At 39.0% G+C, this 25058-nt stretch overlaps 1 protein-coding gene across 1 annotated transcript in view; it reads right to left on the reverse strand.

Annotated features, from left to right (window-relative positions):
- The window catches only part of cdh13 (cadherin 13, H-cadherin (heart)), a 279497-nt gene that overhangs the window by 112277 nt on the left and 142162 nt on the right, over nt 1-25058 (reverse strand). Inside the window, exon 7 of the mRNA XM_046394809.1 lies at nt 18648-18792. Within this exon, the coding sequence (XP_046250765.1) occupies nt 18648-18792 (145 nt within the window). The remainder of the gene's footprint in view (nt 1-18647; nt 18793-25058) is intronic.

The raw sequence follows: 25058 nt of genomic DNA on the forward strand, positions 1-25058 counted from the left end.
ATATTCTTATGAAAACTGTCCACAGGATTGCTATGGCAAAATTGTAGTCTATGTTTAAATAACTGAACCTACATCAGAGATGATGCTCATGGTGCAGCGTGATTGGACTGTCCACTGATGAAAAACAACAACAATTTTCCTGTGCAAAAAACAACACTTGTTTACATTCGAGTAACAAAAGACTGTCACTGGCAGAGGAAATTTAATATTATTTAAGCCTACATAGGTTGGAAGTTGGGGTGGATGGGTAGGTCAACACAGTGTGACAAAGGAGACTGCTGTTCCTTTCTAGTTTCTCATCCACAGTCAATATTATTTTTTTAACAAAGATCAAAGTTGTTTTTTCACTATAACTAAGTGGTATTAATCTAAACTTGATGAAATTGATATTTTAACCCAAATATATCTATCTATCTATCTATCTATCTATCTATCTATCTATCTATCTATCTATCTATCTATCTCTAACCCCTGTTTGTATCTAAACTGAACCAAATTATAAAACATGTATAAAACATTTAGATTTCAAACACTGATTGATAACAGTGACAACTGATGTCACTCTGCTGAGTACAGAGCAGTTGTAGAGACAGCCATTTGGTTTCTACATGTTCATATCTCCCTTGTTACATAACATACTATAAATTAATAAAAGCCTCCTCAAATGAGAGCTTTTGATAGTTTCTTATGACTGTTGAGGAAAAAAGGCACAAAAGAGAGAAAGACAGAGACTGGAACAAGGGAGAGCTAAATAACATTAAGATCAACAAGGAGACATGAAAGGATCAAAACAATTAGATTAAAACAAAGAGGTTACAAGGTTGAATTCAATTTTTATAATTGTTTTCCTTTTAAGATATATTGTGAAAACTTAAGAACTGTGAAACAGTGACATATGTTCAAAAAGATGGATAGAGGGTGTGAGTCATACCACAAATCTTCCAATCTGACCTTTAACTTGTCAAAGATGGAACATATTGCTCTAGTGGATGCTCTGATTTCTTTAAATCGAGTTATTGCTCCTGGCTACAGAGTGCTGTATGAAACACAATGCTTATTTATTCCTGTGTGTCACAGAAGAACAATACAGTGAAAAAGGAGCCTTTGAAGTATGCATGACATGGTTGAATCAAATTCCATTTTAAACAATTTATTTAGAGCAGGGCTCTCACGCAACTTGGATTCCATCAATGATCAAAGAAGACAAATAGAGGTGTGTTATTATCAAAATACGAACATTACATTGTGCTCATGCAGAGCAGAATAGTACAATGTCTTAAAAGAAGAAAGAAATATTGTTGAGGTAAACAGTAAAGCTAATCCCTCCCTGTTGTTTGACTTGGTCACATTTAAGCTGACTGCACATCACCCTTCTCAGTGAAAAGGATGCTACCTGCCCAATGCAAAAACCGTCTCACAAGCCAAAGAGACCCAGAACGAAAGATGGCAGATCAAACTGGTGCCTGGAGGCAAGTGGATGTATGACCTACAAGTCAACATATGGTAAAATAAGGGACTCTGTGGAGATGCCCATTGTTGCTCTGAGTAGGATGCTGTTAGCTAACACGTTAGCCTCAACAACCTGACTGGCCAAAGTACATCCAGCCCACAATCCCTGGGAGATCACATTGCACCTCACAGTTAACATCCTATGCATATCATCCTTCTCAGCACAGGAAGATGTGTACCTTATAGATGAATCTGGATTATAGGGAAATTCTTTAGCCAAGAAGAATTTGTAACACACAAAAAATACTGTCATCAAAAGTCTTGGAAATAAACATTGGAACTTTTGGAACTTGGAAATTTTGTCCAGGTTTAGTAGACAGCTTTATGTCAAGTCGCAAGTTGCAAAAAGGCCATTGTTCCCATGTTATCAGCTATGCAGATCCACTCCAGAAAAAAGGAGAACAAAATTTATAAGCCTCTGCACACTGAAACTAATTTCAGTTTTCTCCATCAAATCATCACATTTCACATTCGAAGCAGCAGGTCAGTGGTAGACCAGCCAAATACTGGCAAACACACCCTATCTCTGCAATAAAGTAACCAAATTGTGGATTGAAAGCTTGCTGATGTATAACCAGAAGCCAACAAGTAATGCTAGCAAGCACACATCCTTACGGAGGCTGGTCAAATTTGATAACTTTCACATTCACGTAAACTACCTCCTGCTGTCCAGGGTGTTGCATGAACTGTGATCTCTGCTTTCATTGTCAGTGAATGCGTTCACTTTGACTCTGTCACCTCAGTAATGGTGCACAATCCACAAAGGTGGATTCGTCGGTATTTGGTCTATATTTTGTGACAGTAAAGGTGTGGAGACAGGGGTGATGGATGGACAAACAGTAGGTCAAAATTTAATGCAGCAGACCAGATTTGCAGTTAATTCTGTTGACAATTCTGAATAGGTAATATATAATAATATATAATATGAAGCATTTAGAAAAGGAGCATTCTACACATACCACATACTAAAATACTGTTGGTATTGTACTGACTATGTTATTTTTGAGATGTCAAGTTGTTGACTTTAATACATTAGTTTTTTTTATTATTATTATTATTTTCCTTAATGTGAATGATGAATTTTGATCTCAAATCCTGGCAGGGTGAGGTCGCAAGCACTGCATAAGAGAATGGCTATTTCTATTTTCTGGGCTTGTTTTTTGTGGCAGTACACAGGCTAACATACAAGGTTATTACACGGTTACTGTAGATGTTGATATCAGATAACTCCAGCAAAAGAGGAGACACTGTTGCAGATACTGCTGGCAATGTAATGTACAGCATTACATTTTCACAGTCCACACTTGAGCCATGTGAGGCACAACACACTGCCAAGGAGATTTTGCAGTGGAGGCAAGAAACAACTGCTGCCTGGAGTTAAATAGCAGCTCTGCGGGAGAGTCAGAGGGATGGACAGACAGGCTGGAGAGGCTCAGGCTGACAGTGATGGGTGATGGATGCTGCACAGCCACAGAGCCCACAGAGATTGGGGAGGTATTTGTTGCAACAAATGGGATTGTGTACATTTTCTACTGTAATCCATGACAGAAACCGAGGAACAGGAGTTATTGTGTGATCCTGGACATCAAAGTTTTGATACGCACATGGGCAGTGGGATCTTAGACCCTGTCCTTCACACAACAAATAGATAAACTGTCAACAGAGAAAGATGGATGGGTGAAAGAGGGAACATAATTCCTTTCACATAAACTATGCTCAATGAAAAAAACACACAAAATATACATTAGTGTATAGTCTACAGTAGGCATAGACATTTTACTTTGCTTTATCGGCAACACATCGCTCCCAGCCGCATATAGTGCTTTTTCTCATTTTATTTACTCCCTCTATATCTCCTTCAAACTCTTGCTAGAGTAGCAAGGCAAAAACTGTTTTTCTGCTTTTCTGGGTTTGTTTGACATGCCACTTTTTGAAACAGCTGCGCTGATGCAATACCGTTCGTAGATACGAGCCTGGAGTGCAGCGTAGTGCAAAATATACTGAAAAACTAAAAACTGGCTGCTTTGTTTCTCTCATTTTCCTCCCATGTCATTCCAATCAATAGTGGTTCACAAGAGTGACTTTTTACAGAGGGCTCGATTAACTTGCTCATCTCCATTATTCTCTCCTGATATTTCCTTTCTTTCTTTAAAAAAAAAAGTAGTACCTTAGAGCTTTTTCACCAATTGCTTGCTATTCAGTGTCTATGGTATATTCACAAATTACCGCACCACTTCTTTAATGGGATAAATTTATATTTTTGACTTGTAGAACAATATGAACCCCCATTGTGTTCATCCAACAGAAAATCAGCAGTATGGGAAGTGGAGGCGGTAAGATCTTCAGCAGCAGAGATAAGAGCCCGTTTTTATAACACAGATCTATATCAAAAAAATTCATCTCCAAATACCTGCTGTATAAAAGCGAATGTTCCATCAAAGCCAGCCGACTCAAAAACACAATAACCTGTTATGTGAAATGTGAAGATCCAAGCTCCTCTCCTGTACTCTGCTATTTTTCCCTCTTTCACTTCTGATGCAACCACCAGCAAGACCAAAGTGCATACTTAATACAGTGTCCAGTACACACTCACATTCATTTGGTCTCCGACTGCGTGAGACATAAACTCGGCATTAATGTGTGGTGCTGTGACGGCATTCACGGTGTGTCTACTAAGTTCCAGCAGGGCAATAATCACATTACAACCACACACATGTAAAACACTGAAACGCTCAGGAACTCATTTGATTTTAGCAAAAAAAAAAGGATGAGTCAAATTATAAGATTTGCTCATTTTATTATGAGCTAACAGTATAGTTAGATCATCTAATGAAATTAGTCAAGAAATCTTTAAAGACAGTGAGTGTTAACAATCCAGAATAAAGTGTGTGTTCCAATTACTGTATTTTAAAACTTATCACCTTCCTGACTTGAATCATCTACTTGAAGAAGGTATTAGTGAGACAATCTTGCAAGTGCTATAAGCCTCCTTAGTCCAGTCAGCAGTCCAAGGTCAGCAGAGGTCCCACCTCCTTTGGGCTGTAAGCCTTAGCTGTCAAAAACAAATTGTTTGATAGGGGCTCTTTTTCCACTCAGTCGCAGCCACTGCAGACGCCCACATACACTGACGCGGGCCCACACACCAATGAAGGACAGAAATCTCATTAAGATCAACGAGATTGTCAAGATAAAATGTCACTCAAAAAATATATCAGCCACGGCAGACTGAATCTCCGAGTCCATCAAAAATACAGAGCAACCTTCTCAACCCATGAGCATTCAGACATTTTCAGTTGTTTACATCCATATTATTGAAACGAACAATAAATAAATAAATATACTGCATTCACAGTTGGTGGAAATACACGGATGCTGAATGGTCGATTACTCAGAACTCCGGCAATACTGCAACACTGCATGATAGAGTAGACCTAATCTGAAATGCCATCATTACTGTAATTTCATTACAGGTTTGAAGTCATTGTTCCTCTGGGTGGAGATGAAAGTGAATGAGGCAACTCGGTGTAATCTATTTCTCTGAGGAGGCACCACGATTAGTCTGCCAGGGGATGTCAACCTGGGAGAGAGGAAAAGTCTACTTCACATCACAGCACTGACAGACACATGCATTCATCACACATACAAATCATACACTTTGTAAGTTGTGGTCTTCTGTAATATGGCACAGCATAGCCACAAAGTCTCTGCTGACTGCTACACTGACATGCTGTAGATATACTGTCTTAACATGGTGGGAATGTCCAAAAATTACTACTCATGCTTCAAATTGCCATCTGCCATGTGACTGACTGACTAAGATCTGTTTTTTATAAAGGGATTTTGTCTCAAGTGATCTCATAAAGATGCATATATAAATATAAAATTATGCAAAACAAAACCATTCCAATAAAAGGAATACTTTTAGAGCTAAAACCTCAACATCAATGAAGCTAGCACTTTATGTGTGTGCATGTGTGTGTGTGTGTGTATAAATACTTACAGGGTTTTTCTTCTACTGCATATGTGTGTCCTCTCAAGTGTCCATATTGTAGCTACCTGTGTACGTGCTTGCTACTCTTCAACTTTCCTCTGGCAAATTTTTCTTGACTAGTAATTTCTCTGTCAGCATTATACATGATTATGCACTATGTTGGATGTCGAAAAGTTGCTGACATTTTGTTTTCTTTTTTTGTACTTTGCAATATTCACTTTCTGTCACAAGGCCATGAAGAGTAAAGAGTGCACAGTTCAGCAGGGAGGCACCTTGAGGACACAGCTGTGGTGGCCTTACTGGAAAAATGGCAAAAAAAGGTCAGGGAGGTTATCCGATGTAGGCTGTTGCTTTAATTATTTTACGATAATAATAAAGAATTGTGTTCACAATAGGTGAGAATAGTTTCCTTTTCATCACAGCAAATGTTAAGCATATCTAACACTTGGGGCAATGTGGTTTAAATGTTGTTGCTGTTGTTTTTTTAGCAGTCGGAGTGCAAGGTTTCTGCAAGTATTTTCTGCATTAAATACAAGTATGCTGCAAGATGTGAAAAATACATTCAATATGTAGTTGTTCATAGCACCAATAACACATCTTATCTTTAAAAGCCTTACCATCAAAAGGGGAGGGGTGTAACACCTGTGATCTTTACCTGTCAATAATCAATAGTAATTGTGCTTGGTTCAGTGGTTGCTGTTTCAACCAGTTACAGCAAGTCTTCTGTGAATCAATTCAGATCCCAAAATTACTTCTAGTGCTCGAAACCATAAAAGCATTCATGAAGGCAATTAGAAGGTTTTCTGTTGTGTGTCTAGAACATAAATACTGCACAGTCTTTCCTCATGGGGCTAAACAAACTAGTGCATTTCTTGATAAATGAATGCAGAAAAAGCAATTTTTTATAAAGCTTCAGGGAAATATGACTCTGACAGCATTCTATTTTTATCAAGCACTATATGTTTTATTTTCATTGCTAAACCATTTTTCAAGCTGTCAGAGAGAAAATAAAAATAAATGAAGAGAAAAAAAGAAACACACCAAAATCTGTACCACCACCTCTTCACATGGCTGCACCCATCTCAGACATCTCTCTATAACAGCGAGTTACTGGTCTACACTTGTCTTTCACATTGTCTCATTCCTATTGATTTCTGTCCACATTTTCATTACTCTGTGGCAAAATGTCATATGAAACACAAATTCCTTTGCTTAAAGGTGATGTACAGCATGTGATATAATACTGAGGACTTGACAATTCCATTACTGCAACCCTACCGCATGTGTTTTGACAAGATTGGTGACCACATGATAAAAACTCGCCACAGTGATGACAAGACCATGTAATTCCTGACTGATGGATACATCTCTTTGCCCTGAAGAGTTGATTACAGCAGAGAATGCACTGCAGGCTGCGGCCTTGTTCTCATGTGTGAACTTTGTCATCTCTGCTTGTCTGACAATCCCAGATCAATACTCAATCAAAGAGATTTTTTTGCCTTCAGCTGATCTGTTCCCCCTCAATGTGAGTGGTGGACTGCTTGTTGTCATCTAAAAAAATAATAGACAGAAAAAAATAGACAGAACTGTTAGATGGTAGATGGGAGAGGAAGGGTGAGGAGGAGTCAGAGGAGATTGTCAATGACCATTTGCAGTAGAGCTTCACTGAAATACAGTGGGATGCAGCAGTAATTTGGATGGAAGAGACTATGTCTTCCAGTGTTTCCATCAGTAGACTGTGCCCACGCAGATCAATGTCTTAATGAAGTGCCATACTGGTTAAAAGAAAACAAGAATGAACAATGTTTGTGAGGCAGCTTCTGCTCCAGTTCAAACACCACAATATCAATTCTGGCTTATTTAGAAGTCTCCCATTTCTTCTACTTTATAGATAGTGCGTGGAGTAAACAAGCTATAAATACACATTTTTATTTGCTAAGGCTTCAGTAATTACCAACAATATGGTTAAAGATAAGATAGAAAAGAGAATATCAAGTGGAGATTTCTGTTAAAGATAGGGAGTGAGAGTAAATTTTTATGAGCTAAGTTATCTGTATATTCTATTAGTGAAACTGTTTGGAGCACTTACCCAGGCTCAGTTTCATTTTTGTAGCCATGGTAAATTAGGTTATGAAGGAAATCTGCACACTGATGGACTCTTCTCTGTGAAGGTTCATAATAACAGATCTGGATACGTTCACTTTAAGCCAAATCTCAGGATTACATGAAACAAGAACACTCAAATTCTTAAGCTAATGGCATGCAGACATGCTCACGGTGACAATGGTGACCACCAAAGTCTTTGTAATTAATTCTGAGCGGGACGTGAATGTGAATGAATGTAATTTAACGGCAGTCCATTTGTTAAGACATTTGACTCAAAACTACTAATATGAACCTGCTGGTGGTGCTATATCAAATATCAAAGCATCACCAAAATCATCATGATCCATCATCTGGGAACCATTAGAGTCTGTACAAAACGTTGTGCCAAACCATATTATAGCTAACAAAAGATGAAAAATCAGATCATCAAGAATTCAAAATTCACCTTGGGTACCATAGATATTTGTATTTCATGTCAATATGTATTTCATGTTAATATGTCCAGCCGTTGTTGACATATTTCAGTCGAGACAGGGAAAAAAAAAACAAGATGAGGGACCTTTGTACTAAGGAAAATCAACTTTAGTAAATAACCACTTAATTTTTTGACTTGATTTCTGCTGAAGTCTCACGTTAGCCTTACTTGAACTTCAGAAAGTATCTTTACAAAGAACAGGACAGTGGATTTTGTCCCCCATATCTTATATCAAAATTGTATCCAAACAGGATATCTTCAGGGTCCATACAAACAGGAGGAACAATTATAGTGGAGAGAAAAAAACTGTTTAGAGCCTTCTTCTGAGGCAAACTTTGAAACTACTGTGTAAAGTGTGAACTGCCACATCACAACCAGCAAAGCATGCAACTCATAATTCATATCTGCTCAGAAACTTTACAAGAAGTGGACTTTTGATGAGCTGGTTTTCAATAAAGAGGGACTACGATGGCTGGAACCAGTTATGTGAAACAAAGAAGGTAGATAATCTAAATTGGAGAACCTGGAGTGCAATGGGGGATTTGAACGTGGCAACAGCTGTCTTTTCTTGTCGGGAAGTAGGAGAGGAAATGGGGTGATGGGAAAAGATTGGTTTGTCTGGTTGGACTCTAAGGATTTTGGGTGTGTATTTGTGTGTGTGTGTGTGTGTGTGTGTATGTGAGAGAGAGAGAGGGAGAGAGAGAAAAGAGGAGGTCCTTGTTGAACGAGTGGGAGGAGAGGGACAGATAATCAAGTCCAAGTAGACCTGGGACTGTGTAGGGGCAAAGGAGAATAGAAACTCTTTAATAGATTAGCAGCACTCAAGTACTGGAACGGCCACCAGGGAAGCCAAGAGTTGAGCTGTCGTCACACTTTGAAATCTCAGTCCTCAACACACCTTCATACAACTATTCTTTTGGGACTTCAGATTCTACTTTTGGGCAAGTCTCTCTCACTGAAATTTGGAATAATTTCTCATCTACATAACACTCATGCATGACAAGGAGAGGAGAGAGAGAGAGAGAGAGAGAGAGAGAGAGAGAGAGAGAGAGAGAGAGAGAGAAGGATGGACAAAGGGAGAAAACGAGTGACAGAAAGCTGAGAGAGATGGATGATGATGTTATTTGGCTTTGAAGGGATGCAGGGAACCACACATTGCCTGAAAGAGAGCAAAATAATTTACCCTAAACCACAGTAATGTATTCAAATAAAGTCCTATTCACATGTATTCAGATCAAATCACTGTTGAAAATAAAGCCCATTTAGAATGCAATTTTTTTTCTCTCAAAGGTGTAATGCATATCGCTCCCTATGGTAATTCAAAGAAGATAGCTCAGTTAAGAAGACTCAGGAAAATCAATGATGCCTTACTGGTGAAAAGAGAACAGATGCATATAGATGAGTGAGTTTCTCTCTGGATTGGAGCATACGTTTCTATCCACTGGCCATGAGGACTTAGATCACGTTGCACTGATATGATCATGGTGCACATTTTTACACTTGCAATCACTTATCATTCAGTGTACAATCTTTAATTTGAAAATGTGAGTAACTAGAGGAAAACAAAGGAACAAAGGCTGATCAGGTGGGCTCATTACCTCACTGAACCAAATAGCATCGGGGGGGCACATTGTTGTGGGGTGACACCACAACAATGGTCCAGAGTTAATTGGGCAACAGCCTCAGTAGATACCTTGGACATTAATTTGCCAGACTTTCTCAGTCTGACAAGCTGATAATGATGCATTGTGGGACAGCAGTTCACCTGGTAGGGTGTTGGACAGACTGTTCACCAGCTAACAAAGGAGAGGGGAGAGAGAGAGAGAGAGAGAGAGAGAGAGAGAAAGAACATAATGGGACAAACAGGCACTATCATGCTACAAATTACCTGCCAGTTTTGGTGTAATCTCTCAGTCGAATCATTATCTATCTCCTGAATCAGTCTCTTTCTTGCTGTCTCTGCACCCGCTGACTACTGTTGGTACCCCACCAACCCTCTGCCTCAACTTCTTCTACAAGCCTTCTTTAAACTTACCAGAGGTACCCTGTTAGCAATTACCTATTGATGCTTGCTGCAGTTGTTCACTAGCAGTGTGAGGATCGTGCTCAGCACTGTATGTGGATGTTGTGAGACTGCAGAAGAACAGAAAGCATGCGCTTTGAGAAGGAGGGACCACAGCAAGGGAGCGGCATAATGACTGTAACTGTACACATGGGTACAGGTGCAACAATGTGTGGTCCTTTTGTGAAGGAATATAGGCAAGTGCTGGTGGTTGTTCGGTGAATGTGACTGTGCGAGTGACGGAGGAGCACTTGAAGGTACATCAGTAGCAATATCTATTTTTGTGTCTCTGGTCTGTTTAGACCAGTTGGCAGATCCCATTTTGTTCAACTGTAACTAACAACAATAATGACGGCTCTGCTTCCATTTAAGTGTCTGAGTCAGACATAAGCGAGCCAACATGGACAATATACCTGGAGGTAGCTCACCAAAATGAAACAGAAATCATTTCTGAGCTTTTTATCCTATGGCAAGTCAAAATGTCAAACTGTGAAAAGGCTCCATTGTTGTGTTATAAGTTTAAGTCCATGTTACTGCCAAGACCTAAGCTCTATTTATTTGGCTTGTGTGTGTGTGTGTGTGTGTGTGTGTGTGTGTGTGTGTGTGTGTGTGTGTGTGTGTGTGTGTGTGGAACAGACCAGATCCATCCCTCTCTCCCTTCACAGCAGGAACTCGGGCCTTAATGAGCTCTGATATAAACACAAATTAGTCTGGAACACAAACAGAGACTCAGCTATGAGTAATATCTTCATTTATACCCCATCATGTCCAATTACACAAGATATATCACCTAGGCTTTTGGTTTAGCTTGTCTGTATGTTGTTGGTAGAGGAAAGATAAACATAAATTTCCAAAACATGACAGTCTTAACACAGCAATTTCACAGCAGCACACCATTCTATCTCTTAAGTTTGGATCAAATGATTTCCTCTATATGCAAATCCACTGGCAATATTGATGACTTTCACTGATGTTACTCTTTTGTTGACGTTGCCACAATAACTCCTAGTGACTCCTAACTAGTGACTTCTAAAACAAATGGAGGAGTGACACTGAGTGCAGATGTATATGACATGGTTGAAACAGTTTATGAACAAACAAACAAACTATGCACATGTCAACCAGATCTTTAAACATAGTTTTTCCTTTCTTTTCAGACAGCCATTTGTTTCCATCCATCTTTTGACATGAAAATTAATTGATACTTAAACCATGTTATCCATTATGGGGAATGTCAACTCAAATCAAATTTACATAACCTAAATGTAGCGCAGACTTCATCAATCAATCTGCATTATCATGCAACTGCAATGGCACTAACTCATGGCTGTTGTTAACTTAGAAAAATACAAATATAATGTGAATGTGGAAATCCTATCACACTTCATTACAATGAACCTACAATTCTAGGTTATTTTAGCCAATCCCTCACATGGTTCTGCTGCTGTGTATACCAACAAACAACCACTCTTGTATGAGTGCCATTTAATAAGCATCCATAACACCTAGACGTCCAAGGTCCTGGGTTATCTGACTTCGGGATACTGCTCAGCAGCCCACCAAGTCAGTGACACCAAGTAGTGATTGATCCAGGATACTACTACCCTTAATATGAAAATGGATGAACTGACTGCCAGAGTGAGAGTCAAAAATTACTTTAAATAAAGCAACTCAATGTGCCTTGCAGAGACAAGGCTCGAAGACAAGACTGAAGTCGCATCTTGTGGATATACCACAATAAGAGCTGACTGGGACAAGCTGTAGATCTAACTGTGAGGGCACATGCATTTGTTGACAACAACAGGGCGACTGAACTGCACATTCATTTTAAAGTACGCCGTTTTTTTTTTCATCTATTGAGAGAATTCAGTCTGATCACCATCATTCTGGCATATGTACCTGTGCCAAAATATAAATACACACAGGAGCTGGATAAATGAGAGTTGTAACAGCACACTCTCGCAATCTGTGACTCATCTTCATACTTGGGGATTTTAATTATTGCGATTTGTAAACTCCCTTGCCAGCTCTATAACAACACATAAACTGTCCCACGTGGTACTCAGACTCTGCATTGGCGTATTGGTTTTGTGGCCAATGCTTTCAAAATGGTGCACTGCCCACCTATGAGTAAGTCAGACCAGTGTCATTCACCTGCTGCTGAAATACAAAGTATGGATCACACAGGAAACATCTATGGTCAGGAAAGTAACAGTGTGTACAGACATCTGCAAGGACAGAATGAAAGACTGTTTTGAGGATAGGAACTCAGACATTTTCTTTGATGACTGAGAAAATAAAAAATGAAAGAGACAATAACATCATTTATTATTTTTCTCTGAAAAAAGTCATTATGTTATATCCTAATAACAAGGTATTCATTCATTCACGCACTCATATGAAATGAAGTTGGAAAAATGGCTGAAAAGATGGCTGCCTTTGTTTGGGAGGACATGATATTATTTAACGAATCAAAAAAGGGCTAAACTAAGTGGGCTTATTAAAAGATCCAGACAACAACACAGACATTAACACTACAACAAATGTTAACCAAACACACCCAGTACCCTGAGGCCAGAATTTTATTTATTGAGGTACTTCAGGTGTTAATACAATCTTAAATTTAATACCAATGAACACCTCACACTGTGGATCAAAAAAGTTTTTATCTGATTACTCCAAAAGATTCTCTGTACATGGCTAGCTGTCATCATTGTGAATACTGGGGTGCCACAAGGTTGCTCTTTATCTCTTGAACAAAAAGTTCAAGAGATAATAATGTATATAAATGAAACAAAGATCTTTGGCAATAGCGTTGGTCTTTTGAAGTATGCAGATGACATGGCAATGGTGGGTTTAATGTTTAAGGGTAATGATGAACTGAAGAGTTAAACTAGAGATTTATTTACCACATCGACAAACTTTTAAGATGGTTTCGAGAGAGTGATTTACTCTTCAGTACTAATAAGACTAAGAAACTGGTTGTTAACAATAAGTTTTGAATGTGATGACAGCCAGTTACAATAGAGGGTCAAGCTGTAGAAACGGAAGATAATATTAAATAGTGTGATTAGAAATGATTTTAGAAACAACTTAAATTTTAATGAATACTCACAACACATTTTTAAGCAGGCAATACTAAGACTTTCGTTGTAAGGAAATTAAATAGCTTCAAATCCTGGACATGCCTCTATTGAAAAGATCAAAATCCGCAAGCAAACAGATGCAGAACCAGTTTTGATGCTGGATTTTGTGGCCCTACTATTGAAAAGGTCAAGTTTCTCAGCAATACACAGACGATCAGACTAACAGTTTGTTGAAGGCCCTTTTCTATTCCAGCATGACTGTGTCCCAGTGCACAAAGCAAAGTCCATAAAGACATGGTTGGATGAGTTTGGTGTGGAAGAACTTGACTGGCCCACACAGAGCTCTGACCTGAACCACATCCAACACCTTTGGGATAAATTGGAACATGGACTGCAAACCAGACCTTTTCGTCCAACATCAGTGCCTGACCTGACAAATGCTCTGCTGCATGAATGGGCAAAAATTCCCACAGAAATACTCCTTCAAAATCTTGTGGAAAGCCTTCCCAGAAGAGTGGAAATTGTTATAGCTGCAAAGCTGTCTACGTATATAGAATGCAATGTCCTTAAAGATCTCTATTGGTGTTATGGTCAGGTGGCCCAAAACATTTGTCTATATAGTGTACCAAGAACACTGACACAGACCCACAAAGATTAATAATAAATAATAAAAACTGCAATTATTATGATAATGATTATTATTATCATTAATGCAAACATATTATGCTATCAAAACTAAACTTAACAAATTGCCATTATAATGACTTGTAGTATTACTGCAGTTCTGCATGTGGTTTGTCTAGGTGGTGTTGCTGTACCCCAGCAGAAGTCATTGTTGGACTGCTATAGCTCAGCACAATCAATGTCATATCCTGTACAGTCTATATCTATCTCATATCTCATATTTATCTACAGTCTTTACTTTCAAATGTATTCAAAAATTGAAAACTAAAATGTTATAAGAGTATTATGCAGGCCGTATCACTGCCATTTATGATATTTTTTGCAAAGTATTATGGAAATGATAAATACATAAATGTTAAGAGATGTCAGCCAAAGAAAGCAGGGAATAAGAGATGACCAGAATAGAAAAGGATAGGACGAGAGGAGAAAACAAAGAGGAGAGCAAACTCCCCTGCTGCCCACTCAAATTCGCTTGTGAATATGTAAATAAAACGAGTTTGCTAAACCTCAGCCATAACCTTGGTTCCAGTTTGGTCCACGCATTGTTGACCCATGGTTAAGGCCTTGACGTGAGTTGACAATAAAGATGTTTACGGATTCTCCTTTTTAAGGGAGAATTTTTGAAAAGAATAAATTACACTCTAGTAGAAACTGGCTTGGGCCTGAGTGCTATAGACACGGTGGGGAAACTGGAAAGTATTAAGACATAGTCTAATGCTGTTTGGGCTATGCTTCTTAAAAAAAAAAAAAAGAAAAACCCTATCCATCAATTACAAAAAAGATTTTTGTCAACTGGGATGTTAGCTTATTCATGATAACAGTAGGAGGGAAGAAATTGGTTTGGTTTGAAAAAGTTGTGGTGCAGTCAAAATCAACCTCAGACAACCCTGGGTAAAACACGACAAAAGCAAGTCAATAACAGTAGTTATGGGGAAAAAACTAGACAGGGCAAAGATGGAGAGAATAACAAAACAGCAAAAGTGAGGGAGGAGGGGGAAAAAAACGGAGCAGGATAGCGTGTACACAAAGCCCAAGGGAATGCAGGGCATGAAGGGAAAAAAGAATGAGAGAGATAAAGAGGGATAGAGAGAAAAAACGAAAAGTGGAGGAGTAAACAGAAAGGAAGGAGAGGGCTTGCCAGGAGACTCAGGCTTTGGCTGCCTTTGTTATCAGTTTGCACAGAAATGTCAGTGCCTGTGACATTCTCCCCTAGAGCTTCCCCTCCTGCCCAGCTACTACTGTATAACACACACACACACACACACCATGCTGCTACAGATCATGCATACAGACACACACTCACACAAACACACACACAAATTGTCCAGCACTCAAAAAAGCAAAGGAACAAATGCAGCACATGCACATACAATAAAACTACATCAACACACTCATGCACGCTTTACAGGGCTGCGCTGTCGTCTTTTTAGAATATGGAATGACACTGCAGCAGAAACATAAATAGAACTAGTAGTACTGAGAGAAAACAACGAATAAAAAAAACCACTCTAAAATAAAAATAATCTCCAAACATTTGTACAGTGTCTCCTTAATATGTGTGATTTTGACTGTGAAAACAACATTAAGATGTCATCGAGACTCAAACAAGGTCTCATATGTAGAAATAAAAGTGCTCTATAAAACATTCTGTGGTTGTAAAAGGCAAGTCATACAATTAATGTTGGCCTCTTGACCTTTGAGATGAGGAGACTACAACAAAAGCTGCAAGGAACTTATTTTTTCAGACAAACATTAGGCTTTTTCCCCACCTTTTTTTTTTTTTTTGCATTCCTGTGGTTCATCCTGTATTTACTGAACTTGCCTTCCATGGATTAATTATTATTTTTCACTCATTTATTTGATGCAAAGCCAAGTTAAGAAATGTGCCTATATTTCTTGCACATTGTTTTCAAGATATGATGAGATTGATAGTTTCCATATCCACCATGTGAAAAAAAGTGATAATCTGTATTTTATATATATACATATATATATATATATATATTAGATCATATGACTGATAGTGATGAACATTCAGCTGGGGAACATAGTAGAGCATTTAGCAGGTAAAGAGTCCATGCTCAAGCATAGATAGATTTCTGAGTGAATTTGGCATTTATAATCTACTGTTGATCAGAAAACCAATAGGGAACTGACAGTTTGTTAAATATGATTTAAATGATCGATTTGTAGATAGATCATTGAGGCTGAACAGATTTGCTGTGCATGAAAAACAGTCTTCATAGCAGCAACCTTCGTCTTATCTCTAAGGCTCTATTAGATCTGGCATCCATGGCAACCAAAGTATGCCAAGCAGCTGTCAGAAGGTACCATACTCACAGCCAGCCTCGGTTCATTTTGTTTTGCTCACTTTGGATTATTCAACCAGTCGATAATCCACTCAGGCAACAGCAGCTCAGGAATCTTGGGGTTATAAAAGCATTTACGTTTTTTTTTTTTAAATAAAGGACACAGTATCAAATAATTACATATAAAACCAAATTCAGTTCTATCAAGTAAAGCAAAAGGTCTCTGTGGAGGATATCAGATCTAACCCCGTAAAGTAAAATGAGTTTTTTAAAATTTATGTGTGCTGAGCTTGCAGAACTTAAAGTTAACTTGTCTACTCGAGTCAGGGCTAAAAACTGCTATGAAGATCCAAGTGTTTTGTGAGGTCTGGCCCTCACTGAGGCAAAACCAATAAGAGATGTTCCTGCTGGGAATCCGATTCTCTCATTTTCTCATCGGTGCACTAAACACACATACACTATTTAAGAAAGTCCACATGTGCAGTATAATTGTGCATGTTCAGGCAGCCCAAACTGCAGACAATCAGTTCTGTACATTGTGCCTTGGAAGCGACTAAACAGGCAGTCACCCCTTATTTCCTTGAGAACTGGTTCCCATCATTTCAGATTTGTTATAACAAGATCAAAACATCAAAATGCACTTTTAGTTTGACTGCATTACTCTCACGAGTGCAGTCTGTCAGCCTATCATTGTGTGCCATGTTGCCAGTAATGACATGCTGTTGCATATCTAATATATACCATCACATAAGCAACATCTGCATTAGCAATTCATAACAGCTGACATAAAGTTGACAAAATGTCTTTATGGGGAGCAACTGTGTGTGAATGTATGTGCATGTGTGTGCTTATCTGCTTGCCTGTTGACTGATCCCTCTTATCTGTGTAGCTGTGTTGGTGATTAAGGTTTTTGTCTGTTGGCTTTTCATGCTAATGATGAGAGCAAAACATGAGAACAAACATGGTTAGGACCATCACAGAATCTGGAGCACATAGGTTTTTATTTTACTCTTGTGTCACTGTCTGTACAGACAGTGCTTTCCACTTCATCTGACTGGGACATGGGACTGGGACAGTCCATATGCTGCAGCATGTTTGCTCTTAAGATACTTGACGGGTAGACGTGAGGGTCTCTTTTTTTCAGTGAAACGGTGGAACACAATTGGAGATGAGCAACGGGGGCACACAGGGTGAAGCTGTGCTGATTTTTGCTAATTTTGTTATCAGGGCCATATGGTACAACTGTGACAGTAGGAAATTTCATGGGACTAAGAAGAATACAGTTTTGTTATGATTTTTGCCTTTCCTCTAAAGGCAATGTAGTCTGTCTAAGAGCCAAACATAACCTGGCACTGAACAACAGCACATGATGTGACCACCTCCACAATTCACTCAAGCTGCATGTCAAATACAGAACACACATTGTATAGCGGATGACAGTCATTCACACCACAGCTGCATGAAGAATAAAAACAACGATGTATGAATCTTAATTTTCCCTGTTTTAAGGACAAAATGGTCAGCACACACACATGCACACAAAATCAGCATGTACTAAGTCGGCAGGAGGTCATCCAAATAGAGTTTTCCTGAAACAGAAACGCTGTACATTCAAACAGCATTTATTTATATCTATTCCCAGTGAGGGCACAACTGTCACAACTGTGAAAGAAAAGCATGGCAACAGCAGTGACAACAACTCAGAGAACCAAGAAAGAAGCTACTGTGACAAAGTGACAAAGACATCTAAGAGAATGTTAAGATTTACAGTAGAAGCCAGAGGTGAGGAGTTGTTTCAAAGGCCTCGCTAGCTTTCCCTCAAAATGATTGATTTTAAAGCACCTGACCACAAGATGGGAGGAGCGGAGAGTCTCCTACTTTGGTCCACAAAGTAATGATGTATCAATCATCAGAGCTTATCATGAGCTTTGTACCATTTGTAGATCCTACACTGAAGTGTGGTGACTAAGTTCATATTCTAGTGGGGATCTTATAGTTCTTTGTCTTCTGCTCCTCTTCAGTTTTGTAGAGACACTCAATAACTTGTAGCCACAACAACAAAATGTATAGATTTGGAGATAACTGGACTGGGTTGACTCCTACACTAAAGCAACAACACCTTATGTAACAGCTTTCTCTGCAAGTAACAATGCTTAGGTGATAATGTAAAACTGTTGTTCAGTGCTCTAATGAAAGAATCCTACAGTGATTTTATTATAAAGGTGTGACTTTTGACATCATAACCTCAACAACACATCTGACTCAGGACAAATGTGCACACTATCATCAACACAATCACACCCACCCCTAAGATCAGAGGACATCTAAAGTGTCACAGTCACAGTATGTGTGATATTGCAGTCCAGCTTAATTCAACAACAGTGCAGTTTTCTCTGGGACCCTTCAATATAACAATGCCACCAACCTGTAGGGGATCCTTCGAGCACCTCTCCCGTGTAACGTGTCTCTTTGAAGATGGGCCGGTTGTCATTTTGGTCGATGACAGTGATCACCAGTATGGCCGGTCCCTCAACAATGTTTCCAGCAAAGTCTGTTGTTGAGACCTCCAGCTGTGTAAATGAAAAGATAAAGGAGTTATTTTCCAGAATGAAGATGGTACTCTGGGGCTAACTCTTATTTACAGCAATCTTCCCAAAACTGTCGGTGGCTGATTCAAATTCAAAAGTGCAGTCCTGCGCCTGGCTAAAAACACCAGACACAGTTAAAAAGGCACTTTACCTTCACTGCAATTTACTCTCTCTCCTTGTGCAAATGATGATACCTAATAGCTGAATTTTTTCTCTCTTAAGGCAGATAAACACAGTTTTCTGAGCCTTAAGTATATAAAATAAATACTAAAGTCATAAGCCATAAATGTGTTTGTGATTATCTGGTGACAACCTCTCACTCCATCTGGATCATTTATCTTCTAGGACTGTTTTCTTGACTAAATTGTGTCCTTGCATATGACTTCAGCTCCCTTTACAAGTACTTGCAAATATACAGATAAAAACTTTCAGTTGAGCCCGTTAAAATTACTCATCTCCTCCTCTGCTTCACCTCCTTCACCTCATCTGCTGCTCCACCAAGAGATCTTCCATCGGCCCACATCACATATTTATGATTTGAGCATGTTCTTATTCTGCAGTATTACTAGTCATCCGCCCTGGTTTATCTAAGGGACCATGTCACCTTGACAGTGAAAATATGCACAGAATTTCACAGTATTGCACAATTCAAACATGCAGCTTTTAATCCAGAGTGGGTCCACTTTGTTCAATTTAGTCAGTCCATCTATTTCTTTGCTTTATTTGACTGTTTTCTACCTGTCTGACATTTTGCAGTCAAACTCCTTTGATGGTAATTTTGATCAGGGAAAATAAACAGTAAATATGTATTCTATGCAACTGTTTTAGTGTCAAGATAAATAAAAACAGGTCAATCTTGAAGACAGACTCAAAAAATGGCAAATGCATGATGGCACAGAGAGTTCAACACACTGCAACTTAAGAAAACACATACAAATAGACTAAACACAAGCAAATAAAGAAAACATCTTCATCAATCTGACAATATACACACTGCAAAGACACGCAACACAACCCAATACACTGCAAACAACACACAACAATGGATACAAGTCAACTTCTCCTTTGGTTTCATTGGCAGTCAGCAAACAAGCTTAAAGGTGCGTTTACCACCAAAACTGATAAGTGACAAACACGTCACTGCAATTATGTAATCACAATTATTAACTGTAATTAGTAACTATTTTAAAAGAAATTTCCTGCATTTCTACACCAACAAACCACAAACCATTGAGCACTACAAGCGAAGTGCAATCTAGCTGCATTATAACTGAGCAAAGGCAGACATCTCTATAGCCGATATCTCCTAAACTCTGAAAAGCCTCACCCCAAAACAATCTAGATGAATAATAATGTGTATTTTATTGATTTTGAGGAAAAGTTTCCCTTTAACAACACACAACTCAATGTAACTTAACCTATATTAAGTCTTTATATTGTTTATTAAGGAAAGTTTTTCTCAGCAGCGGGTTTTGTTCACTATAAATATATAATTTCATGTCTCAGAAAGATGCAACTGGGTACAACTAATTAAGAAACTATAGACTGGGGAAATGAGCATACAAAACTGCACTTCACTAAAATGGACATGTTTTCAGCGTTGATTATTGCAAGAATAAGATTATCTTCCTAAGCATGTGTGCTACTAGAAATGCTATCTGCAGATGAGGATTTGCACCCTATGAAGTCAGTAAAGATACAATATGTAATGTCATTACCTCCATTCCAATCTTAATCTTTGGCTAAAGAGCTCACTTCACTTCCTTTATTAGCACTGGAACAGGGCTGTAGATATTCATCAAAGAAAGAGAGAGAGGTTCCTCCTTTATCTGTAGCATCACATTAGCAGCCTTTCTACTTCCTATTAGTGATGCATGACATCATGCAACCTCTCTATCACACGGGTCATCCCACTCCTCTCCCTTCTATCTCACTCGTCTGTCTTCCACTTCCTTTGTCCTCCTATCTGTCCGTCACCATGAAGCCTGGAGCATATAGTGTAATGGCAGTAATGGCACACATGCAGCTGAACTAAGTGTTTTAGGTGTTAGCACCCTAATGGTTTCATATATCATCTCATCCTCCTCTCTCTCTCTTTCTCTCTCTCGCTCTCTGCCTTGAGAATATACCGTGGGAGGCTTTTCATGAGAAGGACCATTTCCCCTCTGTCTCCATCCTACAGAACTGCTGACTCTCAACTAATGGTGTTCTCAACCCAACATGTATTTTCATCCAATTCACTGAATAGCTCACACACACAGGCTCACACACATGCTAAGAGGCATACTAACAGGCATGGAGGAATCTGCATGGCAGAAGAATTACTTTCCTATGCCAACCAGCATATGTATGCATCACTTACACTTGCTCATACAGACATGAACACACACATGTTAATAGATGCACACAGTCAAATTTTTCTTCCCAGCATGTCTGAAATGTAATGAGACATAAGCTGCGAGGTGCCTTGCGTCAGATCATTCAAATAGGGGATCACACAAACAGCACAGCAATAACCTGTTTGGCAGACGGAGGAAATACATAATCTAAATACAAATTGTGTCATCGCAAAGAAAATGGTGTGATCCTGCAAAGCTAGCTATGCATAGCTTTAATTTGCATGAGCTATACATTCAAATATCATTTTTCCAATTTTGCACTGCATATATAAAACATGATGTAACGAGGTTTTGAGTATGTAGTGAAAAAATTAGCATGCTATTTATACATGTATGATATTAATTTGCCAAGTAAATTGGCTTGAGTTTTGAGAATAGCAATGAGGTAAGTTTGAGTGTAAAGCAAAAGGGGAAAGAAAAGGTAGAAGCAAAGAAACCTGCAGCCAGAATACATATGGTGGTGAGACAACTTCAGGAAATTCTTAGAAATAACAATAATAATTATAATAATAATAATAATACATTTGATGAGAAGAAAAATGAGGACTATATGAATTAAATGAATGAATGAACAAAATGGCACTAATGACAAGAGTATCAAAATTTGACTGTCTATTGAATTATTCCCTGTTATTTCCTGTTTTATTACTAAATGTGAAAACAGTATACTCGAAGTATACGGCATCCTGCAGGGTATGGAATGTGGAATTGGGGCAGAGCTCTTTTCTCCTCTTTCGCTGCTTCCTCCCTGCATTAGTTTTCATTGACATACATATAACGATAGTGATCATTATGGACAGTAGCTCAGTGGTTCGGTGTGACAGAACCAAAAAACACCTGAACTACATGATAAATGATATGATAAATGACTATCATATATTTTTATACCTTCTTTCAAAACCATAGTCTCACTCTGCAGGTTTTATGAGAAACAGTCTGAGCCTGATTAAACAGCTGTCCCTGCAACAATGGGAATATTCATTAAACACAGTTCCGTAAAACCAGGAAACTCTTTCCCACTTGACACTCATTTTTACACTGCTACTACTGTAGGTGTGAGGTCTCCTCTAATAGCTCTATTTGTATTTGCGTATAAAGAATCCTCACTGGTCCTCATTGGTTGGATGCTTGAGCAAATCCTCACCTATGCACCTTTCCTCTCCACTTGGAGATTTTTGCATAATGAAAGGCTGCAGAAAATGTGTGCATATAATTTTGTCTGTGTATGACAAAAGTAAAAAGGGTGATGGAGGATGCAGGGTTTTTCAGGGGATACCAGTCTAGTAGCAAGTAGGACTATGTGGAATAAGGTCCTCTGAGACCCAATCAGACTGCAGCATAAAGAACATATTAGTTATATTGCACATCATCAGTCATTTCTACCTCTGGGGAGCTGTCAACTCCTGATAATCATACATTCAAAGTAAACTCAGTAAGTAAGTCCCTCCTGAATAGGAGAAAATATATAAAATATGTATTTCTACTTGTTTGGATGTACAATGTGCTTTATATTTAATATTAATTCCAATAAGACTTGTTCTGTATGTGAAAAGACAATGACCCAGTCATGATGAACTTGTGTGTGCGTGTGTGTGTTTGCGCACGCGCGTGGTAGATGAGTGGAAGCAGTTTAAGTCAGACGCGAGGCACTGCATTTCTCACACGGCTCATCACTTGCCTGTTAGCAAAATGAGGATGCTATTTTGTCTGTATCACAGTTCACAGCGAAATATTTTCTCAATTTGAAAATTATCATCTATGTGGCAGTGATTTCATTTGGAGGGAAAATTGCTTATTAAAGGCGGGGAGAATTGGAGAAGATGGGCCATGCTAGTGCCAGATCAGTGGCAGTCGGTCACAGGGGAGATGATAAACTCTGTGGCCATTACCTGCTGACCTGGCCTCACCTTTAGAGCGTACATCTACAACCACAAGCCATCTTGTCTGTGAACATTACAGGTCTCAGTAAACGCATATCTGTCCTGCAGTTCCTCTTTTCTCTTACTTTTCTTTTTGCCCTGAGACTGTGTCAGAGAAGCTTGAGAAGGACAATTTTCTCTCAGAGCTGAGATTATTATCACACTGAGACCTTGGCACTTCTCCATGGTGGAGAGGTCACACCTTGTTTTAGGGCCAACTTTCTCTCTAAATGAAGGCCTCTTATTTATTTATGCAAGTGTTGCACCCATAAATATATATCACACATCATAGAATTATTTATTCCAAATGGATGCTACAACAGGATCTTCTCAACCATATGATACATTTTATTAACTAAATGATGAAACACCATTTACTTATATAGTTCCAGTTTTCATACATATGACGTCTTATACCCTTTGTGTAAAATGTGTAGCATGAAAAGGATTCAGATCAATCATCATTTCAAGCAAGGACAACAAGCACGTTCTTTGGCTTGCTTCAGTTTATAGCAGATGCAGTAGAAATAGTAGACATTGTCTCCTCTCCTCTCCTGTCCTCCATCATCATAGATACCTCCTAGCTTTTAGTTTTGAAAGGCCTTTGTACTCAAATGAGAAGCTAGGTTGATTACAGGAAAGGGATACACTGTAGTCAGTCAATTGGGCACTTGGCTTATTCTGACAGAAGTAGAGGAAAAGGTAACTGAGCTGGGGCGGCTTTATCACAACCTTAAACACAGACAAGAATAAGAGGAGTGAAAAGGGAAGTGGAGAAAAGGGGCCGAGTCATGCATATGGAAGCGTCTCCATTGCCTTCCGCTGCCATCGCCTCATTTCACATTCACCCAGCATGGAGCTCATCCTGAGCCATTCAAGTAGTCCTCCCTTTGCTGGGGTGGTGAATTCAAAGGAGCTCTGCTTGCCTGGTGTTTTCTTCAGATCCCAGTGAAAATGCTGTGCAGTAGCTCCAAGGTGAATAGTTTCCCACTCCTCCCAAACACTCCTATAAAGGCTTAGCCTTTATCTCCGGGCAGAACCCCAGTCCTGCCCTGAAACAGTTCAGACAGTCCACAGGAGGGAGAGCTTTCCCTCCCCTAAACTCTCCCCAATGCTTCACTTGGACACAGCAAGGAGGGCATAATCTGATCACCATGAAGCTTTGCTGAACTGCTTTACTGGGCAGCTCCAGAAAACTGGGTTTGATTACGGAGAGTGTGGCAGGCGCATCAAAGAGAACACATGTATCTTTAAACTAAATCTCAAGAGCCTAATGTTGTTGGTGTAGTTGACAGTGACATTGGCCATTAGAAGCCAAACTGAATTGCATTGCATTGAAATACGCTGTTGGAAATGGCATTGTATTTCAAGAAAGTTTCTTAGTACTTAGTGTCTTATCAATCTGGCAGCCATCAATTACCAGCTTAATTGCACAGATATTTTACAGTATTTTACAGGCATTCACAGTCTGTTTACTTGTGAAGACAACATTATGCACCTCCCTCTACAGTACAGAAAGGTGTGATAACAGTGGAGGAATGTGTTTTAATTCCTTACTTTACTCCTGCCAAAGTGTAGACTGCAAGGCATCAGCCTCCCTTAGAAACATCCACTGGGACACAAGGATGTTGATCCAGTGGTATTGCACACATCTGCTGAACCTACCATCAAAAACTTGAATAATTTTACAGTATGCCAATGATATTAAGCCATGGAAGCGGGCCATAAAACAGGAAGCACAGCTGCCCAGTGTGTATAATGCCCTCACTGTAGCTCTTTGAGAGACATAGAAAGACCAACTGGGATTCGGTTAGACTTTATGTTGAACAGAATATTTTTCTGAAGCCACAGAATCCTTAATAAATTATCAGTTATTGGCACAGGTCCAGATAGAACAACATCTGGGTCTGGACATTGACTGTGGTCCCCT

The sequence above is a fragment of the Scatophagus argus genome, chromosome 7 (assembly GCF_020382885.2).
Source record: "Scatophagus argus isolate fScaArg1 chromosome 7, fScaArg1.pri, whole genome shotgun sequence".
Lineage (NCBI taxonomy): Eukaryota > Metazoa > Chordata > Actinopteri > Scatophagidae > Scatophagus > Scatophagus argus.